The sequence below is a fragment of the Malaclemys terrapin genome, chromosome 16 (assembly GCF_027887155.1).
Source record: "Malaclemys terrapin pileata isolate rMalTer1 chromosome 16, rMalTer1.hap1, whole genome shotgun sequence".
NCBI lineage: Eukaryota > Metazoa > Chordata > Testudines > Emydidae > Malaclemys > Malaclemys terrapin.
In genome coordinates this window covers 4,136,807-4,154,836 of record NC_071520.1, presented here as the reverse complement: position 1 = coordinate 4,154,836, position 18,030 = coordinate 4,136,807, and the positions used below count along the sequence as shown (strand labels likewise).

At 65.4% G+C, this 18,030-nt stretch overlaps 1 protein-coding gene across 5 annotated transcripts in view; it reads right to left on the bottom strand.

Moving 5' to 3' along the window:
* Positions 1–209: 209 nt before the first annotated feature.
* SMTN (smoothelin) overlaps positions 210–18,030 on the bottom strand; it is a 56,000-nt gene continuing 38,179 nt past the window's right edge. For 3 of the 5 annotated variants that reach the window (XM_054006225.1, XM_054006222.1, XM_054006224.1), the window contains 9 exons: positions 14,368–14,526; positions 13,931–14,006; positions 13,247–13,411; positions 11,685–11,747; positions 11,367–11,427; positions 10,631–10,801; positions 10,413–10,536; positions 9,280–9,431; positions 210–1,363 (listed from right to left, as the gene is read on the bottom strand). In XM_054006225.1, coding sequence (XP_053862200.1) covers positions 1,213–1,363; positions 9,280–9,431; positions 10,413–10,536; positions 10,631–10,801; positions 11,367–11,427; positions 11,685–11,747; positions 13,247–13,411; positions 13,931–14,006; positions 14,368–14,526 — 1,122 coding nt within the window. In that variant the 3' untranslated portion in view covers positions 210–1,212. Of the gene's footprint in view, positions 1,364–7,486; positions 7,657–9,279; positions 9,432–10,412; positions 10,537–10,630; positions 10,802–11,366; positions 11,428–11,684; positions 11,748–13,246; positions 13,412–13,930; positions 14,007–14,367; positions 14,527–18,030 lie in introns of all 5 variants that reach the window. The other 2 variants (XM_054006223.1, XM_054006227.1) reach the window with 2 other exon arrangements.

Genomic DNA, 18,030 nt, shown 5'->3' with positions numbered 1-18,030 from the left:
TAACACCTTTAGCTAGCTCCTTGCAGGGGTGAAGGGCCCCGGCCATTAGTTGCCAGGAGACAGAGTGCCGGCCATTTATGTGCACTGCCCTTTGCTCTGCAACAATCTCACCCCCTAGAGACTTAAGAAATGCATGGGGAAAACTGAGGCACCCACACAGTATTCAGAGGAAACAGTCCCAGTTTGTCACACAAGGAGCAGCGGCCAGGCCCTGTATAACAGAAACTTTATTGTCGGGCTGGTGGTGATACAAGTGTCTATGCAGGTGTAGAAATGGTTACACAATCGGCTAGTGGCACTTGAGTGCAAAGGGCCCAGAGTCAGGTTGGAGGACTGGGAATCAAGTGGGAGGTACCAAGCCAAGCCCCAGGGGGCTGCCCCACTGGGAAGGGCCTGTGCCCCAGGAGCCCACCCCCTCACCAGGTTCCAGTCCAGCTCCCCAGGGCAAAGGGGCTGTAGGTCCCAGCAATGGCAGTGCCTCCTGGGGGTGGGGGTGAGCAGCAGGCAGCAGCGTGCCAATGGGGGAACTGCCCCCCGGGGTGGGCACAGGGCTGAGCGTGGAAGTTGCCAAGGGAGAGGGCTGCAAGCAGGAGCGTGAGCAGCATCCTTCTGGAGGGCACCTCCCCCCGAGGACAGAGAACCCCACCCCCCACGTATGCTGCATCCAGAGACCCAGGCCGCTCCCTCACCTGCCCACCTAACTCCAGCGACAAGGCCCTGGGCCAGGTGTCTACAGCACCAGGCGGCGCCCAGGGCCACAGCCAGAGAGGGCAGGGCCTTGGCCCCACAGCCAGCCTGAGACGTACACAGGGCTCTCCCAGCCCGGGGGCGGGGGGGGGGGGGTATTGCACAGCATAAAAACAATTCCTTTAACATGAATAACTTAAACCAATACTATATAAAGCACAGGGCAGGGGGGTGAGAGCCAAGCTGGCAGGGGGACCAGGCCGGGACCATGGGGACTCAGTTTGCCATGAGGCAGAGGAGCAGCTGGAGGGAGCTCGTAGCATGGACAGAGGGGGCAGAGCACAGACAGTGCAGGGCCAGTCTCTCGGCCTCACCCAGGCCCCTCAGGGCAGCCCGGTGGCTGGGCAGGTCTGCTGGGGGCGGGCAGCCCCCCTCTGCACACCTGGGTCCCTGCAGGAGGGCAGCAGGAGTCTATTCACGCTGCAGCCGTGCCCAGGGCAGCAGGGGCAGGACGGGGAGGGGGCTCTAGAACTCTTTCTGCCGCAAGCGTAACTCATGGCGCCGCAGGTGGTTGTAGAGGGACTGCACGTAGGTGAAGACGCACTTGGAGTCTGGCCTCTTCCCCATGATCATCATGTCTTCCACCTCCACCAGGGGCATGCAGTCAACCAGCATCCTGCGGGTAGAGGGCAATGAGCCACGGGCACGACTGCCTCCTGCAGGTCAGCCCCTGCCCTGCCAAGAGCCCCCACGGCCCCCACCGCACACCCAACCCCCCCCAGCAGAAACCCCCCCCAGCCCCTCCCCGGTCCCAGCCCCCAAGCACCAGGCCTTGCTCACATCCTGCATGGCCTCCCGCCCAGATGCACTAGCCCACCACCCAGGGCTCCCTCCACAACCAGCAGCCCGCTAGGCCCAGCTGGCATGGGTAACCCGGGTGCATCAGCCTCTCCCTTCAGTTAAACATCTCGGACAAACGCACGCCCAGGCAGGTGGGGTGCCCACCAGCGCAGCTTCTCCTTGGGCCTGCCCACACAACCCACTGCCCGGCCCCTGGGCTCTCACCAGCCAGCCAGGCACTTGGCCCCATCACCCCCACAGCTGGCACCTGCCACATATCCCGCTCTCTCTCCTCATAGCCCTCCTTGCCCCCTCTCCCACATCCCTGCCCCTCTCCCCCTGAGCTTGAGGCAGCCCCAGGCCCGCTTGCCTCAGCTGCCTGGCTCCCGGGGCCTCCCACTCAGCTGTGGGGCCAGGGCTAGTGCCTGTTGCCTTTAAACCTTGGTCCTGACTTGAATGCAGCTGCCCTCACAGAGCCCCAGGCCATCCCACATCCCCCTGGCCTCTCCGCTTGCTTCCAGCCCGTGGTGCCCAGAGGGGCCATGCCCTCAGCCTGTGTGTTAACCTGTTCCTGGGATGTGCCCAGAGAAAGGAGACTGCCCCCCACACTGCCCGGCTGGGGAGCCGAAGTGTCCCCCCTCCCCTGTCACTGTCCTAAGTCCTTGAGTCCCATGGCAGCCTCCTCCCTTGCCTGGCCCCTCTGACAGGAACGGGGCAGCCTGCAGCTTCAGCTCCAGTGCCAGGAATGGGGCAGCAGGCACCCAGAAGGGCAGACGTTGCATGAGCCCCTGACCCCACACACCGCAGGACTCACCTTCTCTCCCCACAAGAGCCTCCTCCTCCCTGTGCTCCCTCAATCCCCCGTCCCCTCCCCCCCTGCCGCCAATGGCATGCTGAGAACCCTGCCACCAGGGCCCCTTCGCCCCGGGATGGGCGAGCTCCTTTCCCCACAGGCCCAGCCCATCACAGTGCCCCCCCCCCAATGTGCACAATCATACCACCGCCATCACGGCAGGTGCCCCGGGCAAAGGGCCTGATCCTGCTAATGCCCTCAACTCCCAGCCTCACGGCCGAGGGCTTGGGCAGATCGCAGGGTCAGGCCCAGGGTAGCCCAAGGCCTCCAACAGCAGCAGGCACTGCTTGCCCGCCCCAACCCTTCCCCAGCTCTGGCCGTCAACTGGCGGTGTTGGAGCAACCCAGGCAGGCCCCCAGTGGCTGACGAGGCTGCCGCTCTGCTCCCTAACACTCCTGATTGCGAACTGGCTGCCCGCGGGGCTGTGCGCCAGGCAGGCCACAGTGCCTGAGCCTGGGGCGAATGGGCACGCTCCTGCCTTGGCAGACTCCCCTCCCCGCCCAGGCCCGAGAAACCAATTTCCTTACAGCTCCCCAGGCAGAGGTGACAACTCCATCAGCCCTGGGCTGAGGCTCGCCCCTGGCCTAACAGCAGGGGATTTTAAGCCTGGCTGGGATACAAGCTAGGGGAGTGAGTGGGTGCAGATGGGCAGTCTAGGCACTGCATGGGCAGAGGCACATCCCACATTGCCACACCTCCCCCGGAGCCCACCCAGGTCCCTCCAGGGCTGGTCAGCACCCAGAGCCCATTCAGTCCTTGGCCCTTGTGCCACGCTGCACGCCCCACTGAACAGCTCAGCTGCGACCTGCTCTGGCTCACCCCCCCCAAGAAATACCCAGCCCTGCCCCCCGAGCCAGCCCCAGGGCAGACGCAGAGTGGAAGGAAGCAGGAGCCTGGTTTTGCAGCTTCCCCCAGGGATGACAGCGCCAGCCTGGCCTGGCACACAGCAGCTCCTGGCACAGGCCTGCCTGGGCTCCACCCGCCAACAGCTCCTGTGCCGTCCTTCCCAGAGCAGGAGGGACGGCCCTGCCAGCACACCCCATGCCAATGGGGCAAGGGTGAGAAATGCTACCCCAGAGCTGCCCAGGGCCCACGGGCAGCCAATCAAGGTGAGGCCCAGGGAGACTACAGGTCCCAGCACCAGGGGAGGCAATGCATGCTGGGAGCTGTAGTTCCTGTGCTGCACCGTGGCCAAAGCAGAGAGGGGCACGGTTATGGTGTATTAACTCCCTGCGAGCAGCCGGGGCAGAAACCGCGCCGGGAGCAAAGAGAACTGGGGCTGCAAAGGGAGCGGAGGCGCAGCTACGACCCAAACACGATCCCCCAGGCTACACTCAGCCAAACGCTGCCAAGAGCAGACGAGCCGACCAGGCACTGGCCAGGGTGCCAGGCCTGGAACCCAGCCAAGCCGCGCCCCTCGTAGGGGGCACCTCACCTCCTTCCCCTGGAGGGCTGCTCTGCAGGGGAGATGGTGAAAGGCTCAGGGCTGAGCCCCTGGGGTGCCTGCCAGACCCACCTTCAGCAGCATCATGGAAGCTCTGGGTGCAGTGCTGGGGGTCTGGGCCACAGCACAAGAAAGGGTTAACCTCTGGAGCAGGATTGCTAGTGTTGTACCAGCCCCTCGCCTGCCCCAGGGGCACAAAGCACCCACCACCTCCCCAGGAGTGGGTGCAGGGGAAGCTGCAGCAGAGACAGATGTTATTGTAGCAGTGGGTGGGGGGCAGCCCAGGCCGGGCATGGCCCAGACTCCCTGCCCAGCAGGACCCTGTTGGCCCAGAGCTCCAGCGCAGGCTCCCAGAGGCAGATTCTGCTGGGAGCCATTGGCACGAGCCCCAGGGCCACCGCAGCTGTTGCAAACAGTGCAGGAAAGGGGAGGTGGAGGCTCCCCTGAGCCCCATGCTGGCTGGCCAGGCTCTGCTACCTGGGACTGGAAGGGGGGGAGTGGATTTTAAAGGGGCAGCTGGCTAAATCATGGAGCAGTAGCAGGGGATGCACTGGAGCTCTGCAGCAATGCCAAGCCCCCCAGCAGAGAACAGCAGCCTGGTGCACAGGAGGGGGGAGAGGGACGAGCCTGAAGGAGTGGAGCTGGTAACCCGGTGCCAGGCCTTGCCCAGCTCGCGCTCAGGGGAGAGCCGCACATTCAGGGACATCCCAACTGCAGAGGGAGCAAGGGCTGGTGGGGTGAGCACAAGCCTGGAGCCAGCATCCCCCTCCCCAGTTCTGGCACAGACCCCCAGAGCGGCCGGCTGGCCCAGCAGGGGCTGGGGTGAGACCGAGGGCCCAGGGCTGAGGCAGCTCGTGCCTGTAAAGCGCTGAGCGATCCCTGCGTGGAAGTGCTGGAGGGGGACGAAGGATCCCTCTGCCCCCAGCCATCAGCCCCTTCTGCTGAACAGGCCTGGGCACCGGGCGCAGCAGGCTGGGGAGACGCCTGGCAGCAGGCAGGAACAGCCCCCGGTGGTGGCAGCTGCGGGTACAGCAGCAGACTGGGGTGTAGCCAGCACCCAGGACCCCCAACTCACTGGGAAACAGCCCCATCATGCAGAAGACCCCACCCCACCCCCCCATCTGTCCGGGCACTGAGCAGCAATGGTGCTGCGTGTAGGCTGGGAGAGTCTGGCCCATGCCACCACCATGGTGCTTGGCCCAGCCAGCTCCCTGGCCGGGGCTGAGGCCAAGCCCAGCTGATCACAGTCACGGTGCCTGGCGCAGGCTTCCTACCAGCACGTGGCTGATTTCCTAGGAGCCAGGCCTTCCCTGCGCTGCTCAGGCCCGGGGCAGAGCCCAGAGCAGGAAATGCCCCCCACCGAGGCTGGCAGGGGGAGGGGCCTGCCCCCAGGGCCTCAGAGACCCCATGCCTGACTCCCCTCAGAGGCAGGGGAGTGCCTCCTGCTGGCAATAGAGTACCTCTCCCCTGCACCAGTGCCCTCCCTCAAGCTCAGCCCCACGGTGCCTTAGAGGGAGTCTCAGTCCCCTCCCAGCTCCCCCTCGGCCTGCATGGTGCAGGGCTGAGATCACTCAGCAGCCTTCCAGCCAGGGAGCTCCACGTGCTGCCCCGCTACTGATTAGCCCCTTCAGCATCCTCCCACCTCTGCAGGTGGGGAAACCGAAGCACCACTTGCCCAGGGTCTCTCAGCGAGCCGTGGCAGAGCTCCAGCCAGCAGCCGTTTGCTGCTGACGCCAAGTGTGCACCCCTTGCAGGGTGTTATTCTCCCAGCCCAGGGCGCCTGGGCACGGCGGGGCGGTAAGGCAGGTGGGGGCAGTTGTGACGGACTCGGAGCCTGCAGTGCTGGCACATGAAGTGAACGGATGCTAGCCTGCGACAGAACAGCTGGGAGCTGCTGCTCACTACTGCGCCCAGCTACAGCAGCCCGGCTCCCCCTCAGCCAGGGACACCGCAGCCAGCTGGGTACCCGCAGGTGAACCCCCCAGCCCTGCACGCGGAGCTTCCCCCCCCGCCTCCTGCTCTCGCCAACACCTGCTGATCTGCACCCAGGGAGGGCTCAGCCCCGCCCACCTGGCCTAGCCCCTGTACACGCTCGGTGCACACGCAGTACCCAGCCCCGTCACACCCGGCTCGGCGCTCCTGCCAGGACCACTGGCGCTGGGAGTGAAAGGGGCTCGCTGGCCCAGCGGCGTCCAGGCATTTGGCTGAAAGTGCCAAGATGGGGCAGGCATTACCCTGCACCCCTCCCCCAACAGTGCCTGCTTGCTTCCAGCAGCATGGGCATGGAGAGGGGATGTGAGAGCCAAGACTGGCACTAGGTCTGCTGGGCAGTACCAGCACCGCTCAGGACATTCAGCACAGAGCACCGGGGGTAGGGGAGGTAAGGGCTTCTGCCCCTCCAGCCCTGCCCACTTAACTACCCCAGAGACCCTCTGCCCTGCAGCTCCCCTCCCACACAGCTGGGCCGATGCCGACCCCTCCTGCTCCGGGCCTAGGCCCCGAATGGTTCTTTCGCTGTACTGAGTCCTGCACTGCAGCAGAGTGGGCAATCACTGCCGTGACATCTCCAGCCTCGGGGGCCCTACTGGCTCTGGGGGGCTTGGAGCCCAGGTGCCCCCGGCCAGCAGCTGCTGCTCCCCTTGGGTTCCAGCCCCTCTGGAAATGCAGCCCCTGGCAGCTGGCTCCCTCCGCCCCGCGGCACCGGTCCGGCTGGGTTCGTGATGGAAAAGCTCCAGGCAGCCTCAGGAGAATCCCTGCCCTTATAAAGGCATAGCTGAGCCTGCAGCGTGCGGGGCCCGCGGGCCGGGGGAGGCTCCAGCGGGAGCAGAGATGCCCCCAGACAGGCCCAAACACTAACAAGGAGCAGCATGATGGACGTGCCTGAGTCACACTTTCCAGGCTCCCTGCTCCCATCGCCTGCCCATATATGACGAGGAGGCACCTTGCAGTGGGAGGGCTGGCTCACCTCGCCTGAACCCCGGCTCAGCCTCGCCGGCCTGCGGCACAAGGCTGGGAGCGGGCGCCTGGGGCGAGAAGGCTGCTCTGGCGGGACACAGACGGAGGAAGCACCAGGCCCAGGAGTTCACTAGCCCCCTGGCCCTACCAGCACGAGCAGTGGGGCGGGAAGGGCTGCAGGAGTCGCGCTGCCAGCCCTCGATCCAGCAGCAGGCGGCTGCGGCCCAGGGAGAGGTGTAATTAAAGCAGCAGTTCAGAACAGCCCCCCGTGCCCCACATCCCGGGCTCAGAGAGCTGGGGAGGGAAATCTCGTCAGGGCGCCCCTCCGCCTGGCGGGGGCCAAGGCTGTGGCTCAGCCCGAGCGCGGTGCTGGGGGGCGATGACCTGGTCCCCTCCCCAGGCCCCCTTCTAGACGCTGACACTCGGGCAGTGTTTCAGGTCAGAGTCAGTCTGGCTAACAGTGCTCTGCCCCTTGGCGCACTGACTTCTGGCCTGCTCTCTGGGAAGAGGAGTGTGCCCCCCAGACCCCCACCCCATGGATGGCAGGACTCACCCCCCTCCCCTGACCTACTGCACAGCTGCACCTGGGCATTACCAGGCTCACCCCTGCCCTGCCCGCTAGCCCCCAACTCAGCACAGCGCAGCCAGGCCCCTCGCTGCCCCCTCCGAGCCGGGGCTGGGCGGTAGATTGAGAGGAAGATTCTCACCATCGCTCCCGGGGGTGTAAATAGGCTACGATTTTTTGGTTTTGACCAGCCCCTTCTGGACCAGGCAGCGATAGAACTCCTGAATGTATGTGTACACACACTTCCAATCCGGCTCGCGCATCCGGACCATGTCCTCCACGTCCAGCAACTGCGGACAGTCTGCGTGCTTCCTGGGGGCGGGGGGAAAGGGGGAGCGAGTGATCACAGCCCAGTCGGGGAGGGGGTGGGGGGGGGGGGGAAGAGAGAGAACAAGAGAAACGTATCAATCCAATTCACATTCCCCTGGGCCATAACAACGCTCCAGTTCACACATGCTCTGAGGAGGGTGCGCATTCCCGGGTACCGCTGCACTACTGGCACTGTGAGACTAACAGGAATCGGGGCTACACGAGCACAGCCGGGGGAGACAGAGGTGCGGGAGTGTGAGGTCCAGCGTGAGGAGGAAGAACAGAGGGAGACAGAGGAGGAGGAGGAGGAGAGGAAGGGAGTGAAGTGCTCTGGCGCCAACCAGCGGTTGAGGAGCGGATTCCAGAGCGGAGCGGCTCTCTATATAGCTGCGTATATAGATGGGGTGGCAGAGGGGAAGGCCCGGCTCCCTCCTCGCCTGGCTCCGCTTGGAATCGGTGCAAGAAGCTCACCGAGGGCCGGAGGGGGAGGAAGGGGAAGGGCCACCTGGCTTCCAGGCTGGAGGGATCGATTGCTCTCATGGTCCACGCACCGGTCCCCGTTAAGGCAAAAGGCATAATTAACAGGAAGGCGGAAGTCCCAGGCACACGCACCCCGCACACCACCGCTCGCTGTACCCTGTGCGGACTAGACAGAAGAGCGCGCGGGCCTGGGGAGCTGACACCCACGCGCCCTCTGGGGCCTCCTGGCCCCCAGACGTCAGCCCCGGCAGGGCAGCCTGCACGGGCCAAGGGAACTCAGATCACATCCCCACACGCCCCCAGCCTGTGGAAACACTGCCTCTGGCTCCGCAAGGGTGCAGCCGGCCGCTGAAGGGAAGGAGGGATAGGTGGATGAATGGATGGAGAGACAGAAGGAAGGAGAGGGGCTGACACAGCCTCCAGCTGGACCCGCTCCCTTATCTCAGCGCCCCAGGAAACCAGAAGCGAAAAGGGGGAGCTCAGGAAGCTGCAATAGCGGCCCAGCCCCCGGGGCGGGACTCAGCCCCACGCTGCCTGGGCTGCAGCGCTGCACTGCACCCCGGCCCCCGCCAGCCTTGCCATCCCCTCCCCACTCGTCGCCAGGCAAGCCCCAGGCAGCTTGAGGGGCCTCGGCCTGCAGGTTTTCCTCCCGCGTTCAAGCAGTTAGAAGAGGGGGACGGTGGCAGGGGAAGGGGCTCCGTGCGCCCAGGGTTAGCCAGGGAAGGCCGGCCACTGTCGGTGCTCAGTGGCGTGGCGGGCAGCGGCTGCCGGTTATGGGCAAGGAGCTCTCTGGGGAATCATTCAGTCCCTCGCGAAGGCTGCTCCGGGGCCATCTCAGCGATGCTCAGGGCTCCGAGGGTTTGGCCCAACATCTCTGCACTGAGCACTGGGCTGCGTTGGCTTCCTGTGCACCTGCACGGACGTCGCTTTGCCCAGGGTCAGGCCAGAGCAGCCACGCACGGCATGCTGGGAACAGCAGAGCCGGCCGGAGAGCCCCAAGCACGTGGCAGGGCAGCAGGGAGCCAGCTCAGCTCGCAGGAGAGGCAGCCCTAGGGGCACTTAGCAGGGCAGTGCCATGCTCCTGAGACAGCAGAGCGGGAAGGGCCCCAGCCCCGGCCCGCATTGCGCAGCGGGAGGGCTACGTACTCTGCCGAGGAGAAGGCCACCTCAAAGTTGCGGCGGCGGTTCTGGGGCGTCAGCTGTGTGTAGTCGAAGGCCTCGGGGAAGAAGTTGTGGACGAGGGCGCAGAAGGCCATGCCGTCGCTCCAGCTGGAGGAGAAGTTCTGGATGTCCACGTGCTGTGGGGCAGAGGCAGGGTCAGGAGAGGGAGCAGGCCCCAGCCCGGCTACAGGCCGGGAGGAGAGCAGGCCCTGGCCAAGAGCCAAAGGGGATGGGGGAGCAGGGTGAGGACTAGGGCCTGACCCAGCCAAGAACCGGGGTGAAGGGGAGGGGAAAGGAGAGCCCAGCCTGGCCAGGACCTGTAGTGGAAGGAGGGTGGGGGCGAGTAGGACCTGCTGCTAGGGTTGCCAACTTTCTAATTGTAGAAAACTGAACACCCTTGCCCCACCCCTTCCCCAAGGCCCTGCCCCCACTCACTCCATCCACCCTCCCTCTTGTCACTTGCTCTCACCCACTCTCGCTCACCTACTCATTTTCACCAGGGAAGGGGTTGGGGTGTGAGAAGGGCTGTGGGCTCCGGCTGGGGGTGCAGGCTCTGGGGTGGGGCCAGGGATGAGGGGTTCACGGTGCAGGAGGGGGCTCTGGGCTGAGGCAGGTGGTTGGGGTGAGGGCTGCGGGAGGGGGTGCGGGCTCTGGGATGGGGCCAGGGATGAGGGGGTTTGGGGTCCAGGAGGGGGCTCTGGGGGTCCAGGAGGGGTTCCAGATGTGGGCTCTGGGCAGCAGCCGGCACATCCCTCCTGCTCCTAGGCAGAGGGGCCAGGTGGCTCGGAGCCCCCGCAGCTCCCATTGGCCACGGTTCCCAGCCAATGGGAACTGCAGAGTCGGCACCTGCAGGCAGGGGCAGCGCACAGAGCCCCCCGGCTGCCCCTTCGCCCAGGAGCAGGCAGGACATGCCGGCCGCTTCCGGGAGCCAGGCAGCTCCACTGCACTGGCACCACCGTCAACCAGATTTTTAACAGCCTGGTCAGCGGTGCAGACTGGAGTCTTCAGGGTCCCTTTTCGACTGCGTGTTCCAGACCTGGCAACCCTAGCCCCGGAGGATGGGGGGCAGAGAGTGGGCCCAGCCTGGCCAGGAGCTGCAGGGGAAGGGGGGCACTGACCTCGTAGCCCCGGGTCTTCGCTCTGCACCAGTCCAGCAACATCTGCTTGATGCTGTTGGCGTTGGGGACGCCGAAGCTGGAGGAGCGCTGCACGGCCACCCGCGACATGGCCGGGCTTGAGGGGCTGCAGGGAGCACACACAGAGCATGTTGGTCAACTGCCCACAGCACTGGCCCAACCCAGCCCAACCCTGCCCCGGCCGCACCCAGCACCCTCACCTCCCGCTCTCCTTCTCCAGCTTCTCGATCATGGCCTTCCGCGCCTGTGTGGCCGATGTCTTGGGCAGAATCTGAGCCTTCAGCAGCTCCTTCTTCTTCTCGGCCTGGCGCCGCTCCAGAGCGGCCAGACTGCCCTGGCGCGAGCTGCTCTCGTCCTCGCGGTCAAAGATGCTGGGGGAGGGAGAGACTCAGCATGGGAGGGAGTCTCTGTTCAGCCAGGTCCCAACAGCACCCCAGAGAGGGGGTGCAGGGGGGACCAAGGAGCAGCTGCAGCTCCCCAGACTCAGTTGCAGGCCCAAAGGTCTCAATGGGGCCCCCCAAGCCAGGAGAGAATCTGCCTTTGTGTGGCAGGGACGACACCATTCAGGGTTGTGGGAGCCTTAAATCAGTGGGGTCTGCACAGTGCTCAGAGATCCCCGAGTGACAGGCCCCGGGTTCTCCCCGCACTCAGCCACGTGGAGACATCACAAGACCCCAAAGGCTGACACCCCGTGGCGGCTGCTGGAAGGACACGTAGCAGGCTAGGCGACAGCAGCTGCCTTGGGGGGGGTGGAGGGTAGCCAAGGTCGCTGACCCTTGGGGACACCCAAATACAGTGAGTAGAGGCCTGTCCCCCCTGCTGGTGTCCATGGGTGGCACAAGTGGCCCAAGGAACTCGGGCGGCACACACGGAGCTGCCATGCCTTTCTCCACCTCTCCCCAGAGGGCACTGCCCATTCAGCAGGGTGTCACTCACCTGCCCACCTTCTTGGACGAGGAGCTGTAGGAGGATTTGGTCTGGACAAACGTGCTGCCATCTGCAGAGGCAAGGAGAAGAACCTCAGGCACTGGTGAGGGAGGTAGTAGTAGCTGCCTTTTCCCTGTGCCTGGCGCTGCCCAGAGGCGCCGCAGCCTGCTTCCACCAGGGCCCAGCGCCAATGGGCAAGTGGCTGCCCCTCCCCCCGCTCCAGGGCTGAGCGCCCAGTGCCAACGGGCAAGCAAGTGCCCCCAGAGGAAGGGGGAATTGCCACCAGGTGGCAGGAAAGAGGCCAGGAGTGGGGCAAAGGGCCCTTACTGTCCGATCTCTTTGTGTAGCTCGACTCCACTGTTGTCATCCGGGAGGTTTTGGTGCCGTCTTCTGCAAAGGGAGGAAAAGACAAAAGGATCAGCCAGGGTGGGGCGAGGCCAACACCTAGAGCACCTGCCCCTGGAGAGGGCAGGGCCAGAGAGCCGGCGTGGCTGCAGAGAGGCAGCTGAGTGAGGCCAGCGCATCCCGCGAAGGCCAGGCCAGGCCAGGCCAATGGGCTCCAAAGGCAACAGAGTACGGGGCAGAAAGAGGCAGGGAGGCCCGGCCTGACGGCAGGAGATGCAGAGAAGGCTCTGCCTCAGTCCGGAGACAGGAGAGAACAGGCCCGTGGCAGGGGACGAAAGGAGCAAAGGCAGTAGGAAGCCAGGGCAGGTTTGTCTGAGGAGAGCGCCACCCAGCCGGAGCCGGGCCTGGCCAAGCGCCAGAGCACCTGGTGGAAGGGCCCACGTGGCCAAGCATCCTTGTATGCCTGAGAAGGCCGGTGACACCAGGAAGGAACCGTAAGAGCCAGGGTGTAGGCAGCTGGTGCAGCTGAGGGCAGAGCACACAGGCCGATGGGGTAGAGAAGAGTCCCAGCCCTGGATGGGAGCCCTCCCTGCTGGCAGAGCCCCCTGGGCAAGGCATGCTGGAGGGCCTGGCTGCCTGAGCTCATACCAGCCTGGGCAGCAGCTGCTGGCAGGTAGAGGAAGCGCAGGAATGGACAGGCAGGGCCAGGGATGGCTCCAGCCAGCCAGTGGGAGGCCCAGCTTTAACAGGGGGCCGGGCCCTGTTACAGACCCTTGGCTGCCCCAAAGGCTCCATGCCGGCCATGCTGTGGGCCAGGCTCACTGGGGGCTCCCCATGGTGCGTGTAATCCTGTGCCCCAGGTCCACAGTGGCCACAGCGCTGCTGGCAGGTCCCTGGAGCCCCCGGGGAGCAGGCGATTCTTGGCACAGAGGCGCGCCTCCAGAGCCCAGCAGACTCTTGGCAAGGCAGAGCAGGTCAGCGCTGGGGAGCCAGGCCCCACGGCTGCCAGCTGTCCTGGAGCGCCTGGGCCCAGGGACCCTTTTTCAGAGTGAAGCCCAGGCAGCCAAGCACCGTCGGCATGGGGGCGGCGAAGGACAGAGAAACAGAGAGAGACTCCAAGAGCAGGGGCCACGCATTGGGAGATGATAGAGAAGAGGCCAGCAGAGACTGGCAGGCACCCAGAGACGGGCCCATGCCAGGGTGGCAGAGAAGAGATCAGCAGAGACAGGCCGAGTCAGGGTGACGGAGAAGAGAACAGCAGCGATGGGCCCTGTGCCGGGGTGGCAGAGAAGAGAACAGCAGAGATGGCCCGTACCAAGATGGCAGAGCAGAGAACAGCAGAGATGGCCCGTGCCAGGGTGGCAGAGCAGAGAACAGCAGAGACGGACCCTGTGCCAGGGTGGCAGAGCAGAGAACAGCAGAGACGGACCCTGCCAGGGTGGCAGAGCAGAGAACAGCAGAGATGGCCCGTGCCAGGGTGGCACAGAGTGGGACCAGGCTGTGAGACCAAGCGGTAGCGCCCAGTGGCCTTGCAGGGCCCTTACTGGACTGGACGAGGTGCTCAGTTTTGGTGAGCGTGTGGCGGGCCGAGCCATCAGCCGACTGGGCGCTCTGCCGGGTGGTGGTCTCGGTGGCATGGCCTGTCTTCCCCGCTGCGGCCTGGCTCTTCACCTCCTCCAGCCGCTGGCCCCGCTCCTTGTCTCGCTGCTCTGCAAATGCACGCGGGGGACGGCATTAACGCGGAGATGAGGGCACCGGGGGTGATGGATGCTGCCCGGCATGGAGCCACCACAGCATCTCTGGGGTGCCCAGTCCCTGCCCAGTCCATCCTCCGCAACACGTCCAGGAGTCAGGGCCCCGTGGGGAACTCCTTGCCCAGACTGAGAGCTGGAGACACGGCAGGAGGGATGGGGCTGTTCTCCAGCCAGGCCCCTGCTGCCCTCGCCCAGGATGCTGCCATGCCAGATGGCTCCAGGGCTATGGCACTGGGGACACTCGCACACAATGATCCACAAAGGCTACAGAGCCTGCCTGCCTCACCGAGCCCCTCCCTGGGGCAGGACCCAGACATCCCCAGGCCAGCTCAGGTTTCGGTAGCACGGCTCCTGGCTCCCTGACCCACCTCTGCTGCTTCCATTCCATGGCCCTGCCAGCCTGCTGCCAGGTTCAAGGTGCCAACCCCCCCAGCTCCCCCAGCCACCAACCCCTGGGGAGCCACAGGCAGCTACCTCTCTTCCTCTGACGCAGCTCCCGCATGGCAGAGCGGATCAGCCGGCGCTCCTCAAAGTCCGACGTCTGGTCCAGCTGCCAAGGCAAGTGCGACACCAGCAACCTCAGCAACCGCGGCCTCACCCCCTGCCCCCCAGCCACCACCCAGACCCCACTGAGGCCTCACCTCCCACCCTGCCCCCCAGGCACCCCCAAACTCCACCGCAGCCTCACCTCCCACCCTGCCCCACAGTGGCCTCACTCCCACCCTGCTCCAAACTCCACCACGGCCTCATCCTCCCGCCCTGCCACCCAGCCACTCCCCAGACCCCACCGCAGCCTCACCTGCACCCTGCCCCCCAAGCTCCACTGCAGCCTCACCTCCCACCCTGCCCCACAGCCACCCCCAAAACCCCACTGCCCCCTCAAACCTACGCCACAGCCCGGCTCAACGTACCATCTTATCCAGCACGTCCTCCTCCTCGATCCTGCTCAGCTCCTCAGCGCTCAGCTTGTTTCTCTTCTCCGGCTCCCTCGCCTGGGCCTTCTCCATCCCATTGGGCAGCTCCGGCTCTGGAACCGGCACCTGGGGCCGCTCCACCAGCTCCGCCTCCATCTGCGACAAGAGGGGCCTATGTGGAGAACCTCCCAGCTGCAGAGCGCCCTGCCCTGCCGAGGGCCACGCATACATCCCCCAGCCCCACAGGGAGAGCAGCTCCAGTCGACAGCCCCAGCGCCCAGCCCTGGGAAGACGTGCCGGGGCGCATGCCCACAAGCAGCCGAGGACTTGGTTTTACACCCCAGCACTACCGTGCCCTCAGCGCCAGGCTGGGTATTAGCTAGGGGCTGATGAGAGGGAAGAGCGCCACCTACTGAGTTGCCAATGCCACTGCCTGACCATCTGCCCTGCTCCCACTACCCATCGAACCGGGCCGTACCAGCAAGCCCAGCAGAGGCTCTGTCTGCCAATCCTCTACGCCCACACGACAGGCTGAACCGTCCTGCCCTTACCCAGCCCCACCATCCCCGCTAACCCCTCCAGCGTTCCATAAGTAGAGCTGTGTTGGGGGCAGCCCTGACCATCTCCACACGCAGAGGGGACGTGACTGACCCGAGGTCACCCAGCAGGCCAGGGCGGGAGCAGGGAATAGAACCCAGGAGTCCTACCTCCCAGTCCTGGGCTTCTGTCACTGAGCCACATGTGACAAAGCAGGAATTTTTTGTAATACTTTCAGATCAGTTTGTGCCTCGGTTTCCCCTCTGTGCTGGATTGTCACTAGCAGGTGGAAAAGGGCTGTTTGCACTCTGGGCAGGCGAAGAGACAGATACGGGTGTGGCCTAGCTGTCTGACCCTTAGGCCCAAGTTCAGTGGTGCTCTGGAGAACACAACAGCAGATCCAATTACCCAGACGCTGACACCGAGCAAGCAAGGACCCAGAGGCACATGGACTTCCCCACCTCTCAGCAAGGGGGCTGCCCAGCATTTCCCAGCCCAGAAACAGGGGTCCGGAGAGGTGTGAGCTGGGGGACAAGTGTTGGCTGCTAGTGGCAGTCGAGGATTTGGACCAAGGTCAGATGGATGGAGAGCCAGAGTTCACTACAGCTTGGCTGGGCACAGGGCGACCCCGAAAGGATGATGCTTTACCCCTCATTCCTCTGGGCTGCCCTAAGGGCATCCTGTGACTAACAAACCCGACTGGCTTGACAATACTTTGAGTGTCACTGCACAAGCTGGACGAGGTGCACGCATCCCCCAAGAGCGGACAAGTCCCCCTCGGCTGTCTCAGCAGGACTCGCTGACCGGAGCTCACGGGGTGGAGCAGGCCCAGAGGTCCAGTCTAAGGAGGTGGTGAAGCCGCGTGGCTTCCCCTGGAGGAAGTGAGAGATGCCGGGGATCTGGCCCATGGAAGGGTTCCTCCCAGACGCTGTTCCAAAGCTGGCCCTAGCTCCGATCCGGTGGCTCCATCACCCCACACCACCAGAGCCCGGGGCAGACGTGCTGCTCCTGCAGGCGGGCGATTCCTTCCCTACCCTCACAACTCCTGCTCTCCGCCTCAAAGGGCCCGCAGAACCCTGCAAGAGGAACGGAAGAGCCGGGAACAGGGCTACCGGCAACCTTAGCACAGGCACGAGGGTCCAAGCAGCCCATGCGAGCTCAGCAGCAGTGAGTCTACGCGTCCGGCAGCCCAGCTACACCCAGCGAGCAGGGGGGCTGCCCGGGCCGGCGGGTGGGCTGGGCAGCAGGCACCATGGACGCCTCTAGCTCCAGCCCAGGATTTCCAGGAGATTAAGGGGCTTATCGGAAAGAGGCTCCTGGCCTGGGGATCAGGAGCTGCCCTGGCAACGAGGCAAGCCCAGCCCCTTCTGAACAATCAGGTGGTGCCGGCTCCTTGTCAACACGACCCCCAACGAATGCAGCCCGGCCAGCCGGCCAGGCCCAAAATAGCACCACAAAGGCCTGCGGACGGGGGCTGAGCCCACACCTGCTTGGCTCCATTCGCACCCCCCGGCAGAGCAGCAGGGCCCGGGCACCCTGGCGCAGGCCGGCTGAGGGGCTGAGAAGGGACAGTTGGAGCAGGGTGCCCCCCTGGCATGCCAACATATACAGCACAGCTGCCCTCTGGGCGTGACGGCGGGCAGCGCAGCCTCTCTCACTCTGCCCAGCGGCTCGCTGGGGGTCAGTTGTCTTTGGCTAAAACACCAGGGGACCAAGGGCTGGGATTTCCCAGCAGCCCTTGGGGCAGGGGCGGACCAGATGCGCAGCGCCCTTAGCAGGAAGCTGGCCTCTGCGGCTGGGGCTGGTGGTAGGCAGGCAGCGATGGGAGGAACCAAGCCTAGGGCAGGGCCGAACGCGTTGTCAGCCGGGCCCGCTGGGCTGTGCGCACAGCGGCCCGACTAGCCCTGGTGCTCAGGGGCCACACCCAGATCCAGGCGGCCCATGCGCCTCCCTGCCCAGCAGCCAGGGGAGATCCCGCTCACAGCGACGCCCGGCAGCAAGCAGCTCTGACGCTGCCCCAGCACCCGCGGGAGGGCGCAGCTCCCTGGCTAGGCTCGGAGCTGGCGTAAGGAGACCCCAGGCCAGCTGTCCCTGCAAACAAACGCCCAGCACAACAGGCTGCTCCAGATGGCACGTCAGCAATGCAAGGCAGGCGGCCTGGATTGGCTCCAGGAGATGGGAGCCTCGGCTGGCACAGGTCTCCCCCAGCAACCCCCAGCTGTAATCTCCTGCCCCAGCCCCAGCTAATCCCCCGTGAAAACGCGCCTGCTCTGGGGCTCCCCCACCGCAGGAACAGCTTCCCTTTGCCCAGGGGCCAAGGCTTGGGGAAGGGCCGATAGGGGCCTCGCCCAGGCAGCTCCAAGCCGGCCGCCTGCCCTGGCCCCAGCGGGGGGGCCGGCACTGGGCACCCAGAGTAGATTTTCAGACCAGCCAGCAGGGGCAGACCAGGGCTTCTGCCCAGCAACATCTGCCCACCCCTGCCTCCTTCCCCCAGACCCAAGACCTAGCCAGCCAACGCTGCCCATGGGATGGGCTCTCAGGGAAGCCATCCACTGGAGGGAGTGGGCCTGCCACCCCGCCTTCCCCTGCCTGGAGCCTGCACACTCACGAAGCTGTTGCTCCTGGAGAGGTGCACAGATGACTGCCTGCGGGTGCTGGAGAAGGTGGGTGGATGGGCCACGGGGCTGCTGGGCTCCTCGGTGCCCGCAAAGTGGGCACAGGGATCTTGTGCCTCCAGGAAGAGGGTGCTGGGGTCCTTCTCCTCCAGATCCTGGGCTCCCAGCCAGAGCGCTAGCACCTCCAGCTGCCGGCCGAGGCGCGCCTGCTCGGCCCGCAGCACCAGGTGCTCCTCCTTCAAGTCATTGAGGGCGCTGGCCAGGGGCTGCAACTGCTGTAGTGCCTCCTCCAGGCGCCTCTCGGTGGCCAGCTGGAAGGCCTGGAGGTCCAGCTGGATCTCCTCCACCGATGCCTCCCGGGCATTGTCAAGGCTGGGGAGGTGCACCCCCGGCATGGTGCTGGCTGGGGATGGGACGCGGGCACGGCGGGGACTCTGGCTGCCACGCCGCAGGCTCCCGGGGCAAGACACCGTGTGGTCAAGCCCCTCTCACTGCCAGCTCCGGGCGG